Below are 25,646 nucleotides of genomic sequence, written 5' to 3'. Positions count from 1 at the left end.
GTACTTCAAACGTGTGACATGTGGACAAACAGCACTCTTCCTCATGGTGTAGAAGATTACAAAATATTTTATTACAAATTTGATCTTACCTACTTAGCAAACAGATGATCATTCTTTATTAACCCTCTTTTAAATTTTAAGAACCTCAAGATTAAAGCTGCCAAAGTGATTACTGGATCAAGAACACAATTTTTTCCCTCGAGAAAGACAGAACAACTGAAGCCACAGAGCTCTGCCAGGAATCAAAGAACACGAGATTCCTTTTGCTGGATATGAGGAAATGGTAGAAAAAGCCAGTGGTGAAATTTCAAGTTTCAAAACCGTCCTTTCTTTACCAATCCCAGGCAACAAACAGCTCCCTGAGTGTTCTTTATGGACACCTGGGATTTATTTACAATACTGGAGTCAGAATTTTTTCCTTATCGAATACCAGCCTTACGATGGATGTGAAAACCTATGGCCAAATACTTGAAAACACCTTTCTATATTGCACGTGGGCCAATGGCTTATGTGAGGTAAAACACTAGAGAGAGAAATTTCTAGTCCACTGTGGCTATGCTTACAGACCTCAACTACCTTTCACATCACTTATTAGACAAGTCCCCGCTGATTTCCTGCCTGTACATTAAGCCTCTGAAGGCCAATGGTGAAGAAAATCCAGATATTAAAGAATTAGAAAACCCTGGCCAAACCATCCCAAGATAATTATTCTGAACATGTTATTTTGGTGTTTCTGCCGGATCCCTTTAACATCATGTGAACCTCTCAGGATCCAGCAAAAATGTTAAGCCACAATGCCCTTGTGCCTTTTACTATACCATAGTGCCAGTTAAACTAGTATTTTTGTTGCTTGGGGAATTATTTTCATGAGTGAGTCAGCAAGTCTTATGATAAAGGACAGGCCAAAGAGCTGATGAGCACAGACTAAGCTGCAGAGCGCAGAGCAGAGGCTTCTGATGAAATGGAAAAGTCTCGCACACTGAACTGTAATGACCTGGACGGTACAGGGTAACGAGAGGTGGAGCCAGGGCCTCACCGCTATGAAGGAGTGCCTGCTGAGGCTGCACGTGGGCCCAGAAGTGGCACCATGCTGCAGGGACGGCCATCCCCACGCAGCTTCTCCTTGAAACACAACTGCAGCTGTATTCTGCATCACTGGAAACTGCAATATAATATTAAATCTGTTGGTCTGTGAACGGCTGTGTATGTGTTTCTTGGGACCTGTGTGACACGGTCATGCATCTGACATGTTGGCCAGAAGGCTGGGAAACCACCTCAGCAGTGCTGAGTGACCTCACTCGGAATGTGTCTTGTATTCTGAGGTGCTCATCTAAAAACTACTCCCAAATGTCAGTGTCCTCAAGCTAATTTCAATCAAGGAGAACAGTCATGCGTCGCTTGACGACCAGGATACGTTCTGAGAAATGCATCGTCAGACAGTCGTCATTGTACAAACATCACAGAATGTACTTACCTATACACACCTAGATGGTAAAGCCTATTACACACCTAGGCCATACGGTACTAATCTTATGGGACCACTGTTATGTACAAGGTCCATCACTGACTAAAGTGTCGGTTATGCAACACGTGACCGTACTTTAAAGCTAAGAGTGTGGGTGTTGAGGGAAGCAAGACTATTAGGGGAAAATCTCTCACAGAAACCATATCAATAAAAAATGAAGGTGGGCCACATCTTTAAGACCATCTGCTCCATCAGATGAGCTTTTGGTCTAGACCAGAGCATGGTAAATTTTTTCTGTAAAGGGGCATATAGTAAATATTTTAGGCTTTGCAGGCCATAAGTTCTCTGTTGTAACTACTTAATTCTACCACAGATCATATGTAAATGAAAGGGTGTGGCTATTCCAATAAAACTTTATTTACAAAAGCAGGAAGTGAGCCAAATGCCTTAGTTTGCAGATCCTGATCTGTGCTCTCAGGCTGGCAGAGAAGAGATAACGGAAGGAGTGGATGGCAAATGACTTAAGTGGCCTGGTCTGGGGAGTCCACCTCCAGGGCCATAGTTTTCACCATTCTGTCATCAAGATGGACAGGCTACTACCAGCCCTGCGGCATGGCACAGAAAGGGCATGAATGACCTGCTCATCAGGCTTAAGGCTCTATCCCTCCGCAGCTTTGGGATCCCACACAGCTCACCTTTGTCTGTGCTCTCGCATCTTCTGAATCATAATGTCTCAGGCTAGTGGTCAGCACTCCACTCCCCCTTCCCTCCCACTGTGAAGTACATGTGGCCAGTATGGTGACCAGTTTGCCATGGTGGCACTGGCCAGCACTCAAGTTCCCTGTTTCTCTGTTGCCGCAGCCTTGATATTCTCCAGAAGACGGTCACCCCAGACCTAGCTTTGTGAAGGCCTGGGGAAACGCTGACGGTGCTGCTCACATAAGCACGGCCCACTCTCACCAATATCAGGCTTTGGCTCTTGGCTCACGGGGAGTTGCACCTGCTGTGCAAGTTCGCTGGGTATACGTGGCCGTCGGGCTGTACACTCACATTCCTCTTTAAAGCTGTTCTGGGTAGGGCTTGAAGCCAGCCTGCTTCCTTTGTCTTGACATGTGACACAACAGGCTGTGAATCCTTGTCCTTGGCAGGCGGGGCAAGTCAAGACAAGCTGGCGGCACTGGGGAGTCGAGCAGAGTTTATACTGGTCCCATGGGGCTCCACAGTATGAACATTCTGGGGAAGAAAGAAAAGCCCTAGTTACAGACACATGCACGTGTGGGCATACAGACAGGCGCTCCTCTAGTTCCTAAATATAATTCTGAGCTCATCAGAATCTCATATATCCTGCTGGGCCTCGGGAAGGTTTCTAAATAGTAAGTCTTCTCTCTTCTAACAAAAAATGCTTCCTCACCCCCACTTTTTGGGGGGGAGGTTGTTTCTGGAAATTGTCTTCCTGATTCCAGCATTCACTGACCCATTTTTCTTTTTTCCATTTAGAAAACAGATAGTAACATTTCTCTCTTTCATTAACTATTCCAAAGCTGGCCGACCACCCCTTGTTCCATGGTCTTTTCCTTTAGATCATTGCCTTTCTCAGTGAGAGACAACATACCTGAGCACAGATGATCCCGCATCACATTAACTTCTCCAGCCCGCACCCTCTTCCCCAGCCTGACGTGCTCCTGCTCTTGTTAGCGGACACGTGACCACCTGATTCCTAAAACTCACATTATCTACCTCCTCAGCCCGTTTTTCCCTGCTGACTTCCTGTAACCATCGACGACCTCAGCAGTCTTCAAGTCTCCTTACCCAGTTATCTAAGCTGCTGTTGGGCCTTCTCTCTCCTCTCACTCACATGCAGGTACCCATCAAGTCCTGCTAACATGTCCTCAGTAACATTTCTCAAATCCACTCTTTCTACTTATGTATAATTTACACTCCAGCTAACTCCAAAACACAACTCAAGTAGCTTTCAATAAGAGACACAAATATGACTGTTAACATTAGTAAGAAGATCAGGAAGAAAGGGGAGAGGACAATCAAACTCAAATCTTAATTATCTCAGTCCCTGGTCATAGGAGTTCTAGAAAATATGATAGCCACTAGGACTGTCTGCCTGTGACCTTTCCTGTCCAAACTGTGCATTCAGGCACAAGAGACATCTTTCTTAAGGATTATTTCCTTCTTTTACTAACTGCCCTCATCTGGTACCACGTTAGTGTGGACTCAAGACTACAGTCAAACCACAGCTTCCTGGGCTCACCCCTGCCTCCGGCCTTGGCCCTAGGTTCAGCTCCCACCTTGGGATGCCCCACCCACCACTCAAAAGTGCAGACCTCATATGTCTAGAGACCACCTGAACTAGGGGTTCTTCTATTTTTTTTTTCAGTGAGGAAGATTAGCCCTGAGCTAACATTTATTGCCAATCCTCCTCTTTTTGCTGAGGAAGACTGGCCCTGGGCTAACACCCGTGCCCATCTTCCTCCACTTTATATGTGGGCCGCCGCCACAGCATGGCTTGATAAGCAGTGCATAGGTCCGCACCCAGGATCCGAACCTGCAAACCCCAGGCCGTGGAAGCGGAGCCCGCCAACTCAACCACTACGCCACCAGGCCACCCCCAGGGTTCTTCTATTTTGTGTCATGGATTTACCTGGCATTCTAGTGAAGACTATGGACTCTGTCTTAGAAAAATGTTTTTAAAATGCATAAAAAAATACATAGGATTTACAAAGGAAACCAATTATATAGAAATACAAAATATCAAAACATTTTTTAAAATCTATGACATAGTAAGATATTTATTAGCACATTAAAGAACAAGACCTAGTGGTGGGCCTAATAACTGTTTCCACTTTGAAGCGAGGATGAACATAAATGCTATTGTGAGATCCGCAGCAACCATAGTATAAGAAAATATGGTGATTTCTATTGATGACAAAGTCACATCTAATACTACTGATGTGTTGCTTACCCTTGTAATAATTGAAGGAAGTGCTACGTTTAGTGAGGGGTTATGAAAATAAAGATAGAATTATTTTCCCATCCAAATTCACAGAACCCCTGAATTCTATATACTGACTCCAGATTAAGACCCCTGATTTAGCCTATTAGTTCAACTCCTAGCAGGTAGACAGAGCAAGTGAGATCATCCCCATTTTAAAGGACTTCTTAACTAGTAAACTGAGAAGACAGGATCCCAATACACGCCTCCTGACTCCTGGTCCAGGGTTCTGTCTGCTCCACGGCTATAGCCCCAGCTCTGCTGGAAATGGTGGTACCACATACTTCTTTTCCCTGTTTTATTCTTCAGGTAATCAGTACTGGCCTGCCTCCAGAATGGTTAACACAGAGAGCGTGCCCGATCACGAGTCTAGGTTCTTGGCCCATGCTGACCTACCTGATACAATGTCGTTGTTGTAGGACAAGGCATAACGTTCATCAAAAACAAACAACTTCCCTTTGTAAAAACCATCAGGAAACTTTTCCAGGTACTTGTGGATGCCACCCTTGAGCTGGAACACTCCCTTGCACACGCCCTATGTGTGGACAGACGAGAGGAAATTTGAGGAGACAAGCAGGGACCAGTAAGAAGCTCCATGGAGGAGTGGTGCGAGGTGAGGAATGCAGAAGAGGGGCTCCTGGCTCCCTCGGACTCTGAGAAAGTGCTGAACAAGGGGTCCAGGAACCAACTGGCCACATCTTGCCTAGTAGGGGGATGGGTGATGACAGCAGTCCAGCCTTCACTCTCTAGATCCTGCAAAGCCCAACTATTTTCGCTGACCCCTAAATATAGGAAGACACCTGTTGGGACATGTAACGCTTGAATTTGCTCTTCTCAGGATCAAGCAAACGGATTAGGAAAAGGGAGATGTTAACTAATTTTGTACTTGATGAGTCTCTAAGACTGTTAAGTGCTCTTCACATCTTGGGACTTAAGAACTTCAGATTTTGTACTTACAAACTCTATGCTGGAACCACACAAGGGGAAAATAAATCCCTGGCCGGCTGGGGTGGGAGGGAGTGAAGGTGGGAGCTGGAAAGCGCCACACCGCTGTTGGTGGGGCCACCTTCCCCTCCAGGCCTGCAGGGCCCCACGGGGGCGACTTACCTTGGCTTTGAGGTAGGCTGAACCCCGCTCACAACGGATGCCCCCAGTGCAGTACATCAGCACCCTCTTCTCTCTGAAAAGTTCTAGGTTTTTGTCAACGTAGCTAGGAAAGTAACTGAATTTCCTGATGTCTGGGGCTAAGCAGCCCTGGAATCGTCCCTACAATATAAGAACAGCCGAAGGAAAATTATCAGAAAAACATACCCAGTAGGAATAAAGGTTCTTTCTGTGTCAAACACCCTGCCCCCGCCAGCCCTTGGCAAGGAAGCACTTGCTAGTTGCTAATCTCATCCCACACTCCTTGACCTTTCAACTTCAAGATCTGGAACTTAGAAACAAGGCTGGTGGGCTGTGGGTCACCTTCCCAGAGTCCTCAGGGGAACTGCAGAGCTGTCCAAAGCACACTTCACAAGATCCTTGACACATGGGAGCCAAAAAGTACATTATGTGCCAAGATGTCTTTAATTCATATTTTCGTAGACTTTCCCACCAGATCCTGAGTTCAAAGGCTTGAGTTTTCTCTGAAGCTGCTAGCAGTGGGAGGAGGTCCGTGTGATTTGGACACAAGTAGGCACACGCAGCACCTCCTTGAGAGACATGCCACGCTGCGGGAAGGGGGAGACCTACCATTTCACTGAACTCAATTCTGGTTCTTACTTACTATTTTGCTTTCATAGAAGTTTCTGCAGTCGAGTAGGATAGTATCACTTTGTTCTTTATTTGCCTGAGACAAAAACTTTTCTACTTCTTTATGAAATTCACCTGGGGATAAATGGATTCCTAAAACCAAACCAAAAAATTAGTTAAAACAAAACTTAACCACAACTGGCCCAGCCCAATGACTTACACATTGTTTTGGTCCACCCAAACCTTTTCTCTTCATAATTGCAATTATGTCTGAAAATAACATCTGATGATGATGATGAAATAATTTAGTAATTCCAGATATCCTCACTTTCCTTCCTCCAAAGATAAGCACCATGGAGACCTGGCAGTTTAGCAATAATTAGTCAAAAAATTCTGCATCCTCATACTCAGTCTAACCCACCGAGAAATGCCAGACAGCTGGAATCTCAATTTCCATGTGGGTCTGCTGGTCCTTTTTATGGTCAGGGTTCTATTTTCACTGCACGTGGAAAAGCCTGGGCATGTATGTGCTTGACTACAGGCTTTGTAAACTGTTCTATACAAAGCTCAAACCCAGTTCAAGGCTAAGAACCTGGTCACAGGCAGCTGTGAGCATAAATCTGTGGAATAAAGTTGGAATATGTTTTTAAAAAAATACATAAGCATAGGGCTGGCCCGGTGGCGCAAGCAGTCAGGTGTGCGCACTCCGCTGTGGTGGCCCAGGGTTCGCTGGTTCGGATCCCGGGCGCCCACCGACGCACCACTTGGCAAGCCATGCTGTGGAGGCGTCCCATATAAAGTGGAAGAAGTTGGGCACGGAGGTTAGCCCAGGGCCAGTCTTCCTTAGCAAAAAAAGAGGAGGATTGGCAGATGTTAGCACAGGGCTGATCTCCTCACAAAAAAAAAAAAAAAATATGTAAGGGGAAGGAGAATGTGTCTAAGTTTGTGTGCACAAGTAAAAGGGAAAAGGGTGGGAGGGTTGACAGCAGGAATGATATACGAGGAGGAAGAATGAGAGAGAGAAAAGGATGAAAAAGCAAGAAGATGGAGGAGACAAAGGAGATGAAGAAGAGAAGTAAAATACAAGGAGACTAAAAGGAGAGAACCCATGTGGTGGGGCCCTTTGTCTTCTTGACTCTCCGGGACAGAAATATCCTGTATCTTTTGGGGTCTAGACATCTCAGTAGATTGTGAGGAACTTTCAGTGAATCTGGAGTAACCATACCTCATGGGCGGGGCTCTGGTGACTTCAGTCACCACTCATGATAGAGTCTGACAGCCCCAAAGTGGCCTCATTCCACTCAAGGATGACTCCCACAACCACCTGAAACTGGGTACCCAGGTGGGGCTAGAGGCGCCAGAGTATGGCCAAGGAATCAGGGTTCTTACCTGCCCAACCTAGAATTGTAGGGAGAATGTAACAAGGCCAGATTTTACATTATTGTCACATAATTACATGGTCACCAAAACAGTGCAGTGAAGAGGGAGGTTCAAAACTATGATGAGAAGCTTGGAAATCTGCTAGGACTTCTACTTACAGGGCACCACAGGGTGGCAAACCTGTTCCCACTGCTGCTATTACTGCTGCTCTCTGCTGGCCCTGCGAAGGCCGGAGTGGACAGTGACTCCGGTGGACATGTTTAAAACAGGCGCTTCAAAGAACTCGGCTCAAACGAAAGCAGCACAGCACTGCTGGAGCCCGCTCTCCCCTAACAGCCCGAGCAACGTCCTGCAGCACCAAAGAAGAGCTGTCTGTAGTCACCCTGCCTCCTGCTGAGGTAGGGACAATGCACACACAGCCCTTTGTGGCCTTCTCTCCTCGGTGCATGAGTCTCTTCCCAGATGCTTGTATCTTACGCCCACTTCCCTCTGGCTTAGCTCTACGCTTTCTTTCAGATATGTACATATTAAAAAATGAACATACACACAGCCAGACCTTTGTGCTTCCTGATGAAAGAGGACAATAATACCTACGAAGTCGTTTTGTTAAAAAAAAAAAAAAAAAAAAAAAAGGAGGGCCAGCCCCGTGGCTTAGCGGTTAAGTGTGCGCGCTCTCCGCTACTGGCGGCCCGGGTTCAGCCCGGGGTTCGGATCCCGGGCGCGCACCGACGCACCGCTTCTCCAGCCATGCTGAGGCCGCATCCCACGTACAGCAACTAGAGGGATGTGCAACTATGACATACAACTATCTACTGGGGCTTTGGGGAAAAAAGGAGGAGGATTGGCAATAGATGTTAGCTCAGAGCTGGTCTTCCTCAGGACAAAGAGGAGGATTAGCACGGATGTTAGCTAGCTCAGGGCTGATCTTCCTCACAAAAAAAAAATAAAAAAAAGGAAAGAAAAGGAAAAGGGACCTCAAACCCAAATCTGATCAAGTCTCTAGATCTGAGCTGTGCATATGGTAGCCACCCGCCACATGTGGCTCACGGGCACTTGAAATGTGGCTTGAGAGGTGCTACAACAATGGTGACATAGATACAAGATTTCAAGGACTTAGTATGCAAAAAAAAAAGCTAAAATATCTCATTAATAATTTTTTACATTGATTATATGTTGAAATAATATTTTGGCTACACCGCCTTAAATAAAGCATATTATTGAAATTAATTTCACTTGTTTCCTTTTACTTTTTTAAATGTAGCTACTAGAAAATGTAAAACTCCATATGTGGCCCAAATTATATTTCTATTTACACTACTCTAAATCTAACTACCAATTTATAGGAAACACAGAGGACAGAGGAACATCCCATGAAGATGCAATCAGCATTATATAGACTGTGGGAAACTACAGGAAAATGACCTAGTTCTTTCAAAAAATAAACTACAAGGAAAAAAAAGATGAAGGTGAATCCATAGGTTAAAGGGACTTAAAGAGACATAGTGATCAACTCAATGAGTGGACCTTACTTGAATCCTAATAGAAACAAACTTAAAAAATTATGAAATAACAAGGAATTTTAAGTACTCACTGGATATTTGATAATGTTAAGGAATTACTGTTGAAAATGTTTTAGATGTGATAATGTTTCATAGTTATTTATTTTTTAAAAAATCTTTATCTTTTAGAGATATTTACCAAAATATTTATGAATGGAATGACATGACATTGGGATTCCCTTCAAAATAATCCAGGATGCAGGGAGGGGCGGGATATAGATAAAAGTTGGCCAGGAGTTAGTAATTGCTGAAGCCATGTGACAGGTATATGGGAGTTCACTGTACTAGTTTCTCTACCTTTTTTAATGTTTGAAAATTTTTGCAGTAAAAAGTAAAACGAAAACAAAAAACCCCACCAAACAAGTATCTTTCAACCATCTATGGTATCAAGAGGAAGAGGGGAAAAGAACATTCTAGAGCACTTGCAAACAAACTGCTTTGGAGTTGAAAGCGACTTGCTTTCTGTAGCAAAAAGCCTGTGTGTTCTATTCAGTTGATGAACTATTTACAAGTAATAATTACTCTTCCCAAATTGCTATCTTTGGAAAGAGAAAACAACTTCTTGCCAAACCATCATCAAGAAGAATAACGAAGACATTCATTCTAAGCGATGAGTCTTTAATTACCCTAGCACCAAAGAGAAGAATCAACTGAAGCACTGAATGGACCCACGTTAGCCACTCCACAGCTATTTTAAACAGAGGATTCATCACAACTCTCGCTGATCAAATGTCTAACTCTCACATTTATCTATATATTAAGTTTTAACCCTATGAAGAAAAGCAAAATTTTTCTTCTGAAAGCAAGCATACCAGGCTTCTTGTAGGAGATCTTATTGGGACTGATCCCCATGGGCACAATTTCTTCAAATACACCAACACGCAGTTCTGGAAAACAGCAAGCTCCTCCTTTGCTGGTCTGGCCAACGAGAAACAAAACAGAATATAGTCTTTCTCACCAATCTTCAGATATAAGACAAGTGCTAAAGACAAGAATTATGTCTGATTTATAATAATATGATAGCTGAATTCTTAAGAAACCTCAAATTAGGAACAACTGTTTCAATGGGAAAAGGGATTATATGGAATGTTCCAGATAATTCAACATTAATAAATATTTATTGTTTATCTAGCATGTGCAAAAACATTAACTTGAAAAGGTGTTTCTATAGCAATAAGCATGTAATTATAAAATTGAAACACCACTGAGCAATTTCAAAGTGTAAGATTACATCCCAGCTTTTGTTCTGAAGCAACGATCTCTCTTTTCCTATCATCACCAGCACTAACACTAGCACGGTACTTCCCACCACCACGATCACCTACTATGCTAAAGCATAAAGCCACTCACACAAAGCAGCTTGGCTGTGAGAACAGCGGCTTTATTCCTGTGTGGTGTGAGGACTGATCTGATAATTCCAGCTTCCCTAAAGCATAGTGACCCCCCGAAATAGCCAGATGGTCTCTCAAATGAGCAAACACATTTAAGTTTTAGAGTTTAGTTTGTGTAAACTGTAACATCCTTAGTGTATAAGAAGGGAGACTGAGGTCCAGAGAGAGCACCAACTTGCCCAAGGTCACATGGTGACTTGGAAGAACTGGAAGGAGCATGCTCGTTCTACTGCACTGCCTCGTAGCCTAATGGGGAAAGGGTATTTTCTGGCACTGCTTAGTTCTCTGCGTTGACCCTCTCTGCATAACCTAGAGCGGGAAGAGGTACTGAGCAGAAGCAGATGGCTCGAAATCCATTTTATTTTCAATTTCTCTTACCTTAAAATCATCCTTACACAGATAATCCTTAAACCATGGGCAGGAAAGCATGACTTCCACGTAGAGTCTGGTGGCCAATTTGCTTCCCCCAACTGTCCCATTGATACCTTCTGTAGCAATTCGAACCTGAGACACAAGATGGTGAGAGAAAGGGAATGCAGCCTATTCTTAGCTTACTTTAGATCTTCCCAGGGCAGAAAAGACTCGCGTATGTCCATTAGTTTAACAGGAAAAGCAGAGACGCTGCTGTGGACACCAAAGTGTTACCACACAAAGATACCTGTAGTTTTCTAAAATGGCACCTCCTACAGTTCAGACAAGGTGCTCAGTTAATGTGTGTTGAACAAGAGAATGGAATGAATGAAACTTCTGGGAAGCCCCATTTGCTATGGAATTCCAGTTGTTAATGGCCAAAGAAATGAATTTTGAGCTTAACCTAAGTGCAGGTCAGCAGATCTAGGATCAAGATTCAGCTTAGCCACTTACTTGCCATGTGGCCTTAAGATAATTAATTTACTTCTCTGAACCTCAATTTCCTCATCTCGATAAAGGGATAAAAGAGAACCAACGATGAAAAACACTGCTGAGGAGATATTGCCCAAGTCCTAAAGCACAGAGCACATCTGAGGGCTAGGAATGCATGTGAGTACATCTCTGCAGTGTTTGAGGGAAAGCCCACCACTGCAAACCCACCCACTGGAATACAGGTTCCAGGAGGGGTGTATGTCTGTTTTGTTCACTGTTGCATGAACAGTGCCTGCCACATAGCAGGCACTCAAAACATATTTGTCAAATAAATGAACACAAATCTATATCTTTTTGCTCTATATCTAGAGCAAAAAGCCTCTATATCTAAGGCTTTTTGGCTTCTCAGACCCTGTATTCCCTTTTAAATGCTTCGCTAGTTAGGGGACATGAGAGACTGGGTGAAGGCCCTCCCTAAGAGGCAATGCTCTGGGGGCCCTGCAAAGTTAGTTTTGGTACTACGAAATCCTCCAGATGGATTTAAAGATGGATCATCGGGGCTGGCCCAGTGGTGTAGTGGTTAAGTTCCCACACTCCGCTTCAGTGGCCCGGGGTCCACGGGTTCGGATCCCAGGTGCGTACCTACACACTGCTCATCAAGCCATGCTGTGGCAGCATCCCACATACAAAATAGAGGAAGATGGGCACAGATATCAGCTCAAGGCCAATCTTTCTTACCAAAAAAAAAAAAAGATGGATCATCATTAGAGGGATCTGAGCTCTCTAGAGAAAAGTACTGGAGAGAAAGTACAACACTGTGGTATCACGATACTCTCTGGAAAGAGGTAACAATTCAAAGTCCTATATTGTTACTACCACTTATATAACAAGATACCTACCAATGCATCTGAATTTGAAAAATTTTAAAGGATGCCCTTTTTCAGGGCCCAGAGAAAATACTTCATCTTTTACCTCACTGATTCAATTCTTTAGGACACAGACATAAATGGGTTTCATTTCACAAGCCAATGCCAACTCACCATAGTGGCTATCCAGAGTTCCATGATGAAGATTCTGGACCACAACCAGGCTCTTTGAGAAAGAGTGCTGTAGGCCAGTGAAGCCTGTCCCGGGCATGGGAGAGGAAAGTAGGAGGCATATGCCATCTCTGCTGTACAGGCAACTGTACCCACTACCAACTGATATTTTTTTAAGGGACTACATAGGAAAATAGAGCTGAACCAGTAGAAGAGTCAGGAAATTGACTCTAAAACTGTTTCTGATTGTGTCAAAAATAATGAAGTAGTACATACTTCTACGTAACTGTCTTTAGGGCAGGCTAGTAGATTCTTTCCTATGTTATTTGAATCTTAAAACCCAAATAAAAGACAAGCACATCTACTCCGTATACAGCTAGGGCAGAGCAATCTCTAAACTCATGCACCAGACTTTCAATCCCTAGGATTCTTCAACAGAAACCTTCAAAGCAGCTCCTTGGTGAGGAAGGCCTTTCACCTCAGAGATGAAGATCAATCGTTAGCATTTATTGAGCACCTACTATGAGACAGGAGTTTTACACTATATTCCTGAAAGGTAGATACCATAATCCCCATTTGACAGAAAAGAACACAGAAGCTCAGAGAAATCAAGTAACTTGCCCAAGGCACAGAGTTGGTAGATGGTAGATCTGAGATTCAAAACCAGATCTTACTGCCTCCAAATCTTTACTTTTTCCTTTCCAAAGCCTCCAATGCATTCCCTCAAATTTCTTGAGGCAATAAGGAAGGTACAGGAATAGGAATCAGAAGCTTCCTTTCATAACTCCAAAATTTTCAAGTTCTCCTCTTTCCCTACCTAAATGCCAATATTCTGCCAAATCTCCTACCAACAGAATGCTATCTCAGTAACTGGGCACGTATGCCTGAAGCCTAAGAATTTAGACCTAAGATCCAGGCAGGTGCTGCCACCTTGTGGGTAGCAACCCTCACTGCTAGTTCACCTCTTGAGCTGGACCAAGAATAAAAATCTGCCCCTAAAACAAGGAAAGAGATGAATTTCATATTCTCCCAGGTTACTGGGAGAATATCCGTCTTTCAAGGTATTCTCTAAACAGAGATGATGATAAATGTACTCATTCCACAAATGTTTACTAATATTTTTACTATATGCCAGGACTTACAGTAGGAATTAGGGATATAGTGGTTAAAATAAATAGAGTTCTGGCCCTCTTGGAGCTTACAGACTAAGGGAGGTCACAGACCTGAAGAAAAAAGTTACATACTGACAAGTGCTATGAAAAATAACTATAAGATGCTATGAAAAAGTGTAACGGGAAAAATGAATTTAGATTGAAGGTCAGGAAAGGTCTCTTTGAGAAAGTGTCAATAAAATTGAGAACAGAAGATTGAGTAAAAATTAGACAAGAGAAACCGAGTGGGTGTGGGAGAATTCCTTGAAGAGAGTTTTCTTATAAAAAGGCCCAAAGACACAAAAAAACTTTGTGGGTTCCAAGAAACTGAAAGACGGTGTTGCCGGAGTACGATGAGTGAAGAATGGCATCAGATAAGTGGAAAAGGTAGGAAGGGGCCAAATCATGCCGAACCTAAGGGCATGTTAAGGATCTGGGTTTACTCTAAATGCTCTGGAGAGCCACTGAAAGACTCTGAGGAGGGAATGATTCAATTTTATTTACGTTTTAAGATCATTCTAGCTGCTGTGTGGAGAATGGATTAAATGGCAAGCAAGGATGGAAGAATGGAGAGTTGTTTGGAAGCTACTGAAACGGACTCAGTAAGAGAGGGTAGGGGCTTGGTCTCAGGTGGTGGATGTGGAGGACAGAGGGAATGAAGGGATATTTTAAAGGTAGAAATGGCACCTGGTGATGAATGAGGTAAACGAAGCTTTCACTCACTATCTGCGGGAAAACACGGGTGTGGAGAATATCACTGACTGATCAGATGATTGCCTCAGGGCATTAAAACCTGGGACATGTATGAGAAAGATTAGTGTAAGATAGTATAGTATCATCACCAGAGGGGATCTCAGACGGAACCTAGCTCACTTCCTTCTGATTTAAATTTTTAAAAATATTTAATATACACATATATGTGTGTATATATATGTAATCATCAAGGACATTATAAAGAAAATAAAACCATTCATAATCCTATCATGTAGAGATAATCAGGATTAACATTTTGATATCTACTATCCTCCATCTTTATACACATACACTTGTGGTTGTTTTACAAACATACATTCATTCCTTCATTCAACATTCTCCAAACAGTCACTGTCTGCTTTGTGCTAAGCCCTGTTCTAGCACTGACAATACACTGATTAATTAAGACAAAGTTCTGTCCTCTTGAAGCTTATATTCTACAAGGGACATAGATTATAACAAATTAAACAAAGATTATACTTTCAGGTAGTAGTAAATTCTTTGAAATTCTTTGAGCAGAAGGGGATAGAAGGTGAGGATGTTTGGAGAGAGGACTACTTCAGATTAGAGTTCTGAGGAGATAACATTTGAGCAGAGATCTGAAGTGAGGAATGAGCCGTGTAAAGATCTAGGGAAAAAGCATTTTAGAGGGAAGGGAAACAGCACATATCAATACCACAAAATGGTAAAAGACCCTGGCATGTTCTAGGAAAATTAAGCAGCAACTTAAAAATCACACCTGTATGTATAGTTCTACAAAATGTTTTTCTAGTTAATATACCAAGTACATTTCCCTAGGCCAGGGGTCAGCAAATTTTGCCTGCTTTTGCATACAGTTTTACTGGAACAGCCATATCCATTCCTTTACATATTGTCTATGGGTTTTTTCATGTTACAATAGCAGAGTTGAATAGTTTTTTTGTGCAAAGCCTAAAATACTTACTATTTGGCTCTTTAAGAAAAAGTCTAGGGGCTGGCCCTGTGGCCTAGTGGTTAAGTTCAGCACATGAGACTTTGGTAGCCTGGGTTCGGTTCCCAGGCGCAGACTTACACCACTCATTGGCGGCCATCCTGTGGCAGGGACCCATATACAAAAAAATAGAGGAAGACTGGCACAGATGTTAGCTCAGGGCAAATCTTCCTCAGCAAAAAAAAAAAAGAAAAGAGAAAAAGTCTACTGATCCCTGCCCTATGCCGCCATAGTAATAGCTGTTTAGTAGTCTACTTAAATGCCTAGCGAGATGTCGCTAATTTTTAAGCACCAAACAGTGAATCCCTTTTGTAACGGGCACAGCCTCTGCAATTCAAGCTGGAGGCAAGAGGAGCCCAGTGAAGGATGGGGAGAGGGAGAACATGTTACCTTGCCCGTGAGGTGCAGGTGCTGACACAGAGCTGTCTGCCAGGCACAGATCCAATGGGGATCCTCCAGGTCACAGTAGCAGTAATAAAGCAGCACCTCTCCTTCCTCACTGCCCTGGCCACTATAAAAAGAAAACCAGAGGGAAAGAGCATTTGAGTCACTGGCATAAGGAAGCCACAACTCATCAAGTACACCCAGGCCGTGTCGGAGGGAAGGCTGAGGTGGAGCGACTCACGCCAGCCTTTGCTCCTACTGTTGTTCTCCTCTTGATTAGGGAAGCAACCCCCATCTGTATTTCCTCTAAAGAAGACAATATCTGTACTGAACTTCGTACTTGAAAAAAAGTGAGTTTATTTCGATTTCCTCATTTAATTGTCATATCCATGAGACAGGTATTAAAAATCCCATTTTATAGGAGAGCTGGAAATTTGAGTCTGTTCTGGTTTATCCTCTAAGACAAGCCAGCATCTATTTTGAATCTCTCACCCTACACAAAGGTTTCACTTCCATTTTTTCATGTAATCCTCTTAACCATGAGACAGGTTATTATTATCCCCATTTCATAGCTGAGTAAAGTGAGGCCAATTCTTCCCAGGTAAGACAGCAACAAAGTGACAGTCAGGACATGAACAGCAGTCTTTTGACACCAGAACCAATACTCTTTCTACTCACTGTGCTGTCTTACACTAACTATTTGTGGGACCTGGGTATGTCTCTTATCTCTGAGCCTATCTCTGAGTGACGATTTCGTCACTCGTAAAATTGGAGAAGTGAAATAAATGGCTTTTCCCAAAGTGTGCTCTGAAGCTGTTCTATGAAATCACATGTTTGAGAAATCCTGCAGACAATATCTCCCTCTTGAGAGTCACAGTGAAAGCCCCTTATCTCTTGAAGGCTATGAGAAGTCCTGCAATAAAGAACATCTCAACCTAGTGCTTCCCAAACTTCTTTGTCTTTAGTGCCTCTTTTCAATCCCTGATAGCATCCTCCAGAACTAGTGTTGCACAGAACATATTGTAGAGAATGCTGTTGTGGATGATAGTTAAGGTTCTATCCAGCTCTGGAATCTGTGACTCTTTCATCAATACCCTCATCATATTTCAGGGCCTAGTCTCCTCCAAAACCTTCTTGTCCATCTTAGAGCCTGTTTTCCTTTCTCTAAACTCTTTAACAAATTATGATCTGAACCATACAATTTAACTGATAATTATAGAGCCTGTCTCGTACCATCTGCTAATTGTTTCATGCATCCTCTTCTGTTTCTCTAATCAGAAAGCAAATTCCGTGAAATGCAGGGCCATACAGAAATGAAGAGGCTACATTTGCACAGCACTTTATGGTTCACAAGTGCTCTTACCATCGTCACTTATATAATTCATACAGCAATACTGTGAGGTAGGCAGGGCCAGTATTATTATTCCAATTTTAGAGGGGAGGAAATGAGGTACAAAGAATTTTAGTGACTACCTCAAGTCTGACTCCAAGTTTAACTCTCTTTCCAACTTTCTTCTTTCTGATAAACAAGGAGAATTTGGCACTGAATACTAGTGACAAAAGCGTATCAAATTTGGACATTTTCTATTCACCAAATAGTTCAGCAGTTGCTTAAAATCAGTAATCTGTCCTCTAGAATTCTGTAGTATTATGCCTTTTGAGTTTTTCAGAGACAGACTCTAACCTTCTAATCCTATGCCTCAGTTCTAAAAGTTAACATCCCTTCTAAAACACACTCAGCTCAGAAAACCACATTTGGTAACAAAAACCCTTCTTCAGCTCTGACATTATTCAGGGTAGAGGAATCATTAATATTTTCAAAAAAAAATCAGAAGGCCCAGAAACAATACAACTTTCTGTTCTTCATCTCTCCCTAAAGAACATGAGAAGTAGGATGGCTTCCAAGAACCCTAGCGAACACTGCCAGCTGCATGGCTATACACTATAGGCTATGGTCTTCTATTATACACAGTACATGTTTCCTGGCCTAGCTGAGGCCCATAGAGAAATTCTGTGCCTTAAGGATCCCGCCATTTTAGTGGATGGGTAGTAGCATCTCACTGTGGTTGGAAAAACATTTTTAAAATTAAACCAAAAGTAGAGAAAGAAATTCTTACCTTATCAGCTCATCAGGGCTAAAACAGCTTACATCAGGGAGCCAAGCAGACACTTCACAGTTACGAGTAAGGTACTCTTTTAGAGGGCTCCTTTTGTCTGCAGATTTAAGACTCTTTGAGGTGCTCAATGTCACAGCCAGCTGCTTTAAAACAGCAGCAGTCTGGTGGCAAATCTCATCAGCATGTTGTGTTGCCACATGTCTATGGATGCTGATCTGGTCCATAAATAGCTGGTGACAGCATTTCCACCATTTTTCTTTACATTCAAAAGGAGGTGCTGGAACTTCTTTGGTTTTGACAAAAAGGGCAAACGCCTGCAAGCACATTTCACGTTACGTCACTGTTAAATAACCTTAGGTTTAAGCTTAATGGAAGTCTCAGTGAAATCCATTATATTATCTTTCCATAGGGATTTCTGGTTTTTTTGGGGGACTATTCTTAAGGAAAGGATTTGAATTTTGGGCAGATATTAGTAAAACATTACAAACAACATTTTCAGTCATTTCCAAAAAGGAATGGTCAAGAAAATTATGGAGTATACTTACTATGGACTATTAAGCAGCCAGTTATAAATTACATGGGAAAATAATTATGATATAATGTTAAATGAAAAAAAATTGGATAAAATTTGCTTATACAATGTAACCTCAACTACATTCAAAAGGACATTGAAAAAAGCTGGAAAGAAATGTACCAACAATGTTTTGATTTCTTGTTTGGAAAATAATTTTATTGTTTTTATAAAAATGACATGCTTATTGTAAAAAACAATTAAACAGAAGAGAAAATCATGGATGCATCATAATTCTCTTAACCAATTCCCAACTAACAGACATTTTTTTGTTTCCAATATTTGCAATTATAAGCAAGGCTGAATGAGCATTCCGTACACACACCTTTCTATACTGCTTTAACCATCTACTTAGGATAAACATCTAGAAGAAAAATTTAGGGATGAAGCATGAAATTTTAAACTGTGATAAACAGTGACTACCAGAAAAATCATACCAATTTATGCACTCACCAACAAGGCGTGAGGGTGCCATTTTACCACAGCATCAAGTTTTACCAGTATTTCATTTTTTACTGTCAGTGTTTTTAATGTTGACCCAAATAAAAGGCAAAAGAAATATGCTGTTTTTATTTGAATGTCTTTGATTGGTAGTAAGGTTCAATATTTTTTCACATTGGTTCTATTTGTTCTTTTCTAACTTGCCTGTTCATATCTGCTGCCTATTTTTCTACTGTGGCATTTATCTTCTTAATAATTTGTAAGTGATTTTAGTGACCTTCTGTTGATCACAGTTATCACAAATTTGTTTTGCAGCTTGTCATTTGTTTTTCAACTTTGTTTACGGTGTTTTTTGATGTATAAATAGAGGTTAAATGGGATCTATGACTATCAGCCTCTCAAGGATTGTTCTCTCGTGGTCTAATGGGAAGGGAGGTATTTTTACATATGTGTATATGTATGTATATATGTATGTATATTTGTGTGTGTGTGAGGAAGACCAGGCCTGAGCTAACATCCGATGCTGATCCTCCTCTTTTTTGCTGAGGTAAATCGGCCCTGAGCTAACATCCGTGCCCATCTTCCTCTACTTTATGTGGGACGCCACTACAGCATGGTGTAAGAAGCGGTGCATCGGTGCATGCCTGGGATCCAAACCCAGGAAGCCCGGGCCCCCAAAGCAGAGCGCCTGCACTTAACCACTTGCGCCACTGGGCCGGCCTCTGTATATATGTATTTTTTTAAATAATTTTTTAAATGCATCTGAAGACTACTGTAAAGCATCCAAAAGTGGGTACTCTGAAGAATAACAGTTACAGATATTGAACATCACTCTTGGACCTTTCTGAATCTGTACACAACTGTATGTGGACTGTCTCAGACAGAAGCAGCAGAATGGGATAGCCTGAAATTACACTGGAAGGCATTTTTTAGCATCTCTTGCAATTAACCCTTCCAGATAGGCAAAAAAGAAGAGAAGATGGCATGCATATGTCAACTTAAGTGCCTCTTTATATTAAACTTTGGATTTCAAATCTTGTCTTTTAACTGCTGGTACTCAGAAGGAAACACTTTTACAAGTAACAGACTGGTCATGACAGGTTATTTCAATTGTCAATTACTGTGATCAATAATTACTATGATTATTAGTTTATATATAAATGTAAGGCCTATGTACCCAAGGCCTCATTATCCATGAGGCCTTAAAAATTCACAGTCCTTAAAGAAATACTATATAAAATCTGAATTTCTTTCCTTCCTTCCTCCTTTCTTCCTTTGTCAAAAAGCCATCAGGCAGGCCTGAACAAGACAGGAGGCCCAGTGCGGATGCGGCCTGGCACTGGTCTTTTAGGGCCTCCTGAACAAGGTATTGAGGACGCAGCAGCAGTTAGGGCCCATGTGGGGTCTTTTCGAGAGAGGCAGGCTGGAGCGAGGAAGGCTGCTCAGAGGTGGCTGAGGCCTATGTGGGGAAGGCAGGCCCTAGAAGGGGAGGCAGCTTTGTGGAGTGGGGACATTGATCGCATATAGGGGAATCAGCAAGTAAGTAAACATATTGGGATTAATGGCAGCTAGGCTTTTCACTAAACTTCATTAAATAAGGGAGTTATAAATATGGAGAAAAAAGAGTTAGAATAAATCTTGTGATGTTGGAATGGAACTGAGGTATTTGTATGAACTCATGGTTTGATTTCTATTGATATAGAAGTATTTGTACGGTACATAGAGATGTATATGTATTCTTCTATATATTTTCCTAGCTCTGTCCACTACAGGTCCTGGGAGAAGGGACACCTTAGTAGCAATAAGCTCACCTAGCCCCCAGGTTTTGGTTTTTGACAATTTTCCACTAGAAGGAACCAGGGCTCCTTGAAAAAATGTATGATTCCAGGGATGGGGCAGGGAAAATACAAGATGAGCCTGAAAAATCTTGTTGAGTCAGAAAGTAAGGAAATGCTCAAAGAATTGATGGGGGCAAGTCAAAAGGACACAGATACTACTAGCTTGAAGGGGCTCCTAGCCAAATCTGAGATGATCTGAGCATCAAAATAAATAATGATAGTAAAGGATTATAACCCATCAAAAAAACAGAATCCTTGAGTCCACACTAATACAAATAAATCGGGAGAAAAGAAAGCTTTTCCTTACACCAGAATGCCAAGTAATAAATCTAGAAGGACTGAAGCAATTAGAAAATCACCATTTAGCCACTATCAGAGTAAAAATCAATTTAGCAAAGAAACATCAATGGATCTAAAACTAGTAGATGAAAAGTAGATGAGGAATAGGGTATTTACACAGTCTTAAAGTATTTTCCCCCAAAATATCAATTAATTAAATCGGAAAAAAGAAAATTTTATAGCAGAGAATCTGACAGACACTACCTTAATTAACCAAAATTAACGTTGCCAGTAATGGGACAAATTGCCACTGTGAACCACCTGATAGAATGCAACCAGATGAACACAGCATGCCTTGTGGGATAGTCTTGTTAATAAAAACACTAACCTGTATCTAATCATAAGGAACCATGAGTGAAAATCAAACTAAGGGATACTCTACAAGATAACTCACTATAATCTTCAAAAATGTCATGGTCATGATTTCAGGGAACACAAATAAAAAGCATTCCATGCTGAAGAAGATATAAGAGACACGACAACTAACTGTAATATGCGACCCTAGAGTGGATGTATAAAAGCCACGTGGGACAACTGGTGAAACACAAATGGAGCCTCTGGGCGAAGGGGACATAGGAGTCCTCTGTATAATTCTGGCAACTTTTCTCTAAGTTTCAAATAATTGCAAAATAATATTTTTCAAAACCTTTCTGTACCCTTTGGGTTTCATTTTCAAGGAAATCCCCAGGAGATGAGAGTGGAGGGGTGGTGGATAGGAAGTTATAAGCAGAGACATCTATTCTTCATCGACATGGAGCCAATAAAAGATAACTCTGCAAAAGACAGACACAGACTGGAGTAAGAAAACTAAGTCTCAACTGCATCTCCTCAGTCAAGTCCTTCTCCCCCCCTGCGCTTCAGCAGGGGGAGGTTTGGGTCAACGATCTCTGAAACAGGGCTAAGTGTCATGGAAGAGCAGCCTCAGTACAACCCCATTATAACCCAGTCCCAAGTGCCCCCTCTCTCAACCAACAGAGCCCCGCTGGCTGGCCGAGACCAGGAGTCTTAGACGGCAGCTGCCCTACTGCCTGTCTGTTCTCCTTATGACTAGGTCTCCTGGGTTCCTGGGAGCCCTCCATAACACTGGGCAGGGAGAGTAACTCAGCCCATCTGTCTAGGATCTGTCCTCAAGTACTCCACCATAAGTGTTCCAGAGCCACACCTGGCCTATGATTCTCCTTTGCCTGGCACTGAATTAAGATCACTGGTTAATGGTCCTGACTAGACCTTACCTTGAGCATGGCAGCAGCCTAGTGTCTCACTAGCCCTCCACTCCTGCAGGACAACTTGGTGAACTACTTCTGGATGAGTCTGCATTAACTACACACACATGATCCTGAAGCAGCAACAACTTTACCTTTTTCTTGGCAAATGAGTATTTCTTCTTTGTATTGCCATCTAACTCTGCTTTGAGACTGTTACTGGGATTCACAAGACTTGTGTCTTTTAAATCCAGGTCTGAAAATCTTAAAACACAGGCCTCCAGGTCATCTCCTTGGTCTGGTGAAGTGGAAGAAGGCATCTGGGTTGGCTGCAGCAGTGGGGCAGATTCCTTTCAGTTAACTATCTCCTAGGAGAAGAAAGCAAGGGAGAAATAACAATGTCCAAGTCTTTGATTACTACTTGAAGTAAACTTGAAGCTAATCAACCATGCAAATGAGCTGGGCCCAGTAGCCCAAGCTATCCATTCATTTGCTCATTCATTCAATAAATATTTATTTGGCACCAACTCTACGCCAGGCACTGTTCTAGACACTGGGGATATAGCCGTAAAACGAAACAGAAAAAAGCCTCTGCTTTCTTCAAGTCCACACTCCAGTGGGGAGAAACAGAAGATAAATAAATAAATAGACTGAAAAAAAGTCAGATGGTAAAGAGGACTATGAAGACAAATAAGCAGGGTAAGGAGCCAGTGATGGAGGCTCTTTAAAACACAGAGGGTAGGTGAAGTCTTTCTGAGGCAGTAGCATTTGAGCAGAAACCTAAATTGGGCGCAAGCCATTCAAACACTTAGGGTAAATGATACCAAAAAGAACCCTGTACAACCCCAATTAACCAAGCTGTGTGCTAGTACCTTCAATTATAAACACTTTGTTCTTTTTTGTCCTCTAATTTTTGAGCTGTGCAAATTCCCTTCCCTAGAAGAAATAACTACCAAGAGTTATTGGTAGTTATTTTTTGGCTCATTTTAATGAGCTAGAAGAAATATACAAATTGCTACTGTGGCCAAATCTTGTTAAAATGGACACACTATAACCAACAGACTGCATTCTTCCTTTTCTAAAGCAAATGTTACAGTGACAAATGCGAAGAGGCAACATGAAACCCTGGGAAAAGCATGGCCTTTGGATCATGATGCAGCTGGGGGCAAGTATGTGAACCTGGGCAAGATACTTAGCTTCTCTGAGTTCTAATTCCCAAATGTGTAAAATGGGGATGACAGTATCTACCTGACAGTAGCGAGGACTGGAAAGGAATGTGTCCAGTGTTTAGCACATACCTAGTTCCCCTACCACTCTAGGCTCATCTCAGACAACACTCTCCCTCACGTTTCCATCTCTGGCCAAACTGGACTTCGCCTCATTCCACAAACGAGTCATGCTCTCTCCTGCCTCAGGGTCTCCACACATGCCTTTCCCACCACCCCAAATGACCTCCCCTCATTCTAAATCCTTTTTCAGTTCTCACTTTAATTTATTTATATATTCTTAACTATTACTTGTGGAAACTTTGCTATGTGCCTGACACAGAGAATAGTGCTGTGGAGGCAGGTCTTCAAAGAAACAGTTAAGGTCTCTGCTCTCTTTATATTCTAGTCAGAGAAGACAGACTCTAAATAAGTAAACATAAGAAATACATTCACATGAGACCACTTTGCACCACTTTCACTAGCAACCTGGTTCAAGCACCATCATTTCTTTTATATATATATATATATATATAGTGTGTGTGTGAGGAAGATTAGCCCTGAGCTAACATCTGTTGCCAATCCTCCTCTTTTTGCTGATGAAGATTGGCCCTGAGCTAACATCTGTGCCCATCCTCCATTTTATGTGGGACGCTGCCACAGCATGGCTTGATAAGCGGTGCAGTGGTCCACGCCCGGGATCCGAACCCTCAAACCCCGGTCAACCAAAGCAGAGTGTGCGAACCTAACCACTACACCACCTGGCCGGCCCAAGCACTATCATTTCTTGGCTGAGTTATTGCAGTAGCCTAACTGCCCTCCTCCTCTAAGAGCAAGAGAGGTAACTCTTAAAAAGTAAGTCAGATCACCCTCCAGAGGCTTCTCAACTTAAAGTCCAAGGTCCTTACAAAGCCCCTCCCGCACCTCTCTAATCTCATCTTCTACTCCTCTCCCTTGGCTCACACCTCTGATTGCACCGTGTCCCCATTCCTCAACGGGTCACCAGCACCAAGAAAGCAAGGATTTTCTTTGTTCACCTCTGCATCCTCAGCATCTAGAACACTGCCTGGCACATAGGAGGTGCTAAATGTTAATAAATACGATATTTGTTGAATGAAATAAAACAGTGATTGCGTAGCCAGGGAAGACTTCACGAAGGACCTGACGTTTGAGCTGAGACCTAAATGTCGAGGAGGCATCCACGCAGATTTAGGAGCAGAGATCTTTAGGCAAAGGAAACAGTATAAATTCCTAAAGTGGGAATTTTAAGCTTGACTCATTGGAAGAACAAGAAGAGTGGCTGGAGTATACTGATGACAGAGCAGAACCCTGTAAGTCAGGGTATGGCGTTTGCCATGGAAAGTCATCCGAGAGTTGTAAACAGAGGAGTAACGTGGTCTGACTCTGGATTTGTTTTGAAAGCAGAACCGGCAGGGTTTACAGATACCCTGTTATGTAGGAAACGAAGGAAAAGGAGGACCCAAGAATGACTCCTACCTACACTTTGAATTAAGCAATCGGATAGATGGTGCCATTTACTGAAATGGGTAAGACTGAAGGAGGCACACTTAGGCCAGGAGAGCGACACAAGAGTTCCATGTTAGACCTGCGACATCTCAGACAGATAAGCAGGTGTGCTGCTCCTCGGAGACGTCGGGGCAGGGGGCGCTCACATACACGTACGCAGGTACCCAATAACCACTGCAAACATTACTAAAACAGCCACCTGTTCCTTCCTAGACAACAACCCGGAGGGGACGCGGAGCAGCGGGCTCACGCCGGGGCGGGTCTTGCCGTCCCAGGGGCGGCTCGTGCGGCGCCGCCTCCCGAGCAGGCCCCACCCCGCGCGCCGGGCGGACCCAAGCTCTCCGCGCCGCTTTCCCGAGGAGGCAAAGGCCCGGAAGTGGGAGGAAGAGGAGCACGTACCCGCCGGGCCTGATCCTCTCTTATATCTTTCTTCACTGAACCGTCTCCGCCTAGCAATTGTCGCCGCTCACCGCCCTGGAACCCCGGCCCCCGCCTGGTCTTTACGAAGGAAGGGACGCTCCGACGTCACCTCGCTCCGGAAGTCCTCGAGGACGTTGGCGAAAGGGCCGCTGGGAAAGGCACTGCGAGGCCCCGAGGGAGAGTCTGAAGTTGAGGCGGGGCCTGGAGCGTCCCTCCTAGACCAGCCGCCTCCAGGCGTGGCTCGTGGCCAGCGGGCTCTGGCACCGGAAGGACTTAGAGCGAAAGGCGGGAGAAGGAGGCAGCCGAGAGGCGGAG

The 25,646-nt window shown here is 43.0% G+C and overlaps 1 protein-coding gene across 2 annotated transcripts; it reads right to left on the bottom strand.

Moving 5' to 3' along the window:
- Positions 1-49: 49 nt before the first annotated feature.
- On the bottom strand, positions 50-25,535 carry TSTD2 (thiosulfate sulfurtransferase like domain containing 2). 2 transcript variants are annotated; one of them, XM_087419437.1, is made up of 10 exons: positions 25,416-25,535; positions 22,335-22,547; positions 17,789-18,102; positions 15,678-15,798; positions 10,912-11,037; positions 9,955-10,060; positions 6,238-6,356; positions 5,577-5,735; positions 4,866-5,004; positions 50-2,698 (listed from the first exon to the last, which is right to left on the bottom strand). In XM_087419437.1, the coding sequence occupies exons 2-10, from the start codon at positions 22,497-22,499 to the stop codon at positions 2,361-2,363; spliced, it is 1,587 nt and encodes a 528-aa protein (XP_087275563.1). In that variant the 5' UTR covers positions 22,500-22,547; positions 25,416-25,535; the 3' UTR covers positions 50-2,360. The 2 variants fall into 2 exon arrangements, with proteins under 2 accessions (XP_087275563.1, XP_004423290.1); XM_004423233.3 differs by having other exon boundaries at positions 25,311-25,446.
- Positions 25,536-25,646: the final 111 nt, after the last annotated feature.

Source organism: Ceratotherium simum, chromosome 29 (assembly GCF_057802395.1).
Source record: "Ceratotherium simum simum isolate JZ-2026a chromosome 29, ASM5780239v1, whole genome shotgun sequence".
NCBI lineage: Eukaryota > Metazoa > Chordata > Mammalia > Perissodactyla > Rhinocerotidae > Ceratotherium > Ceratotherium simum.
This window is presented reverse-complemented; position numbering and strand designations above follow the sequence as displayed.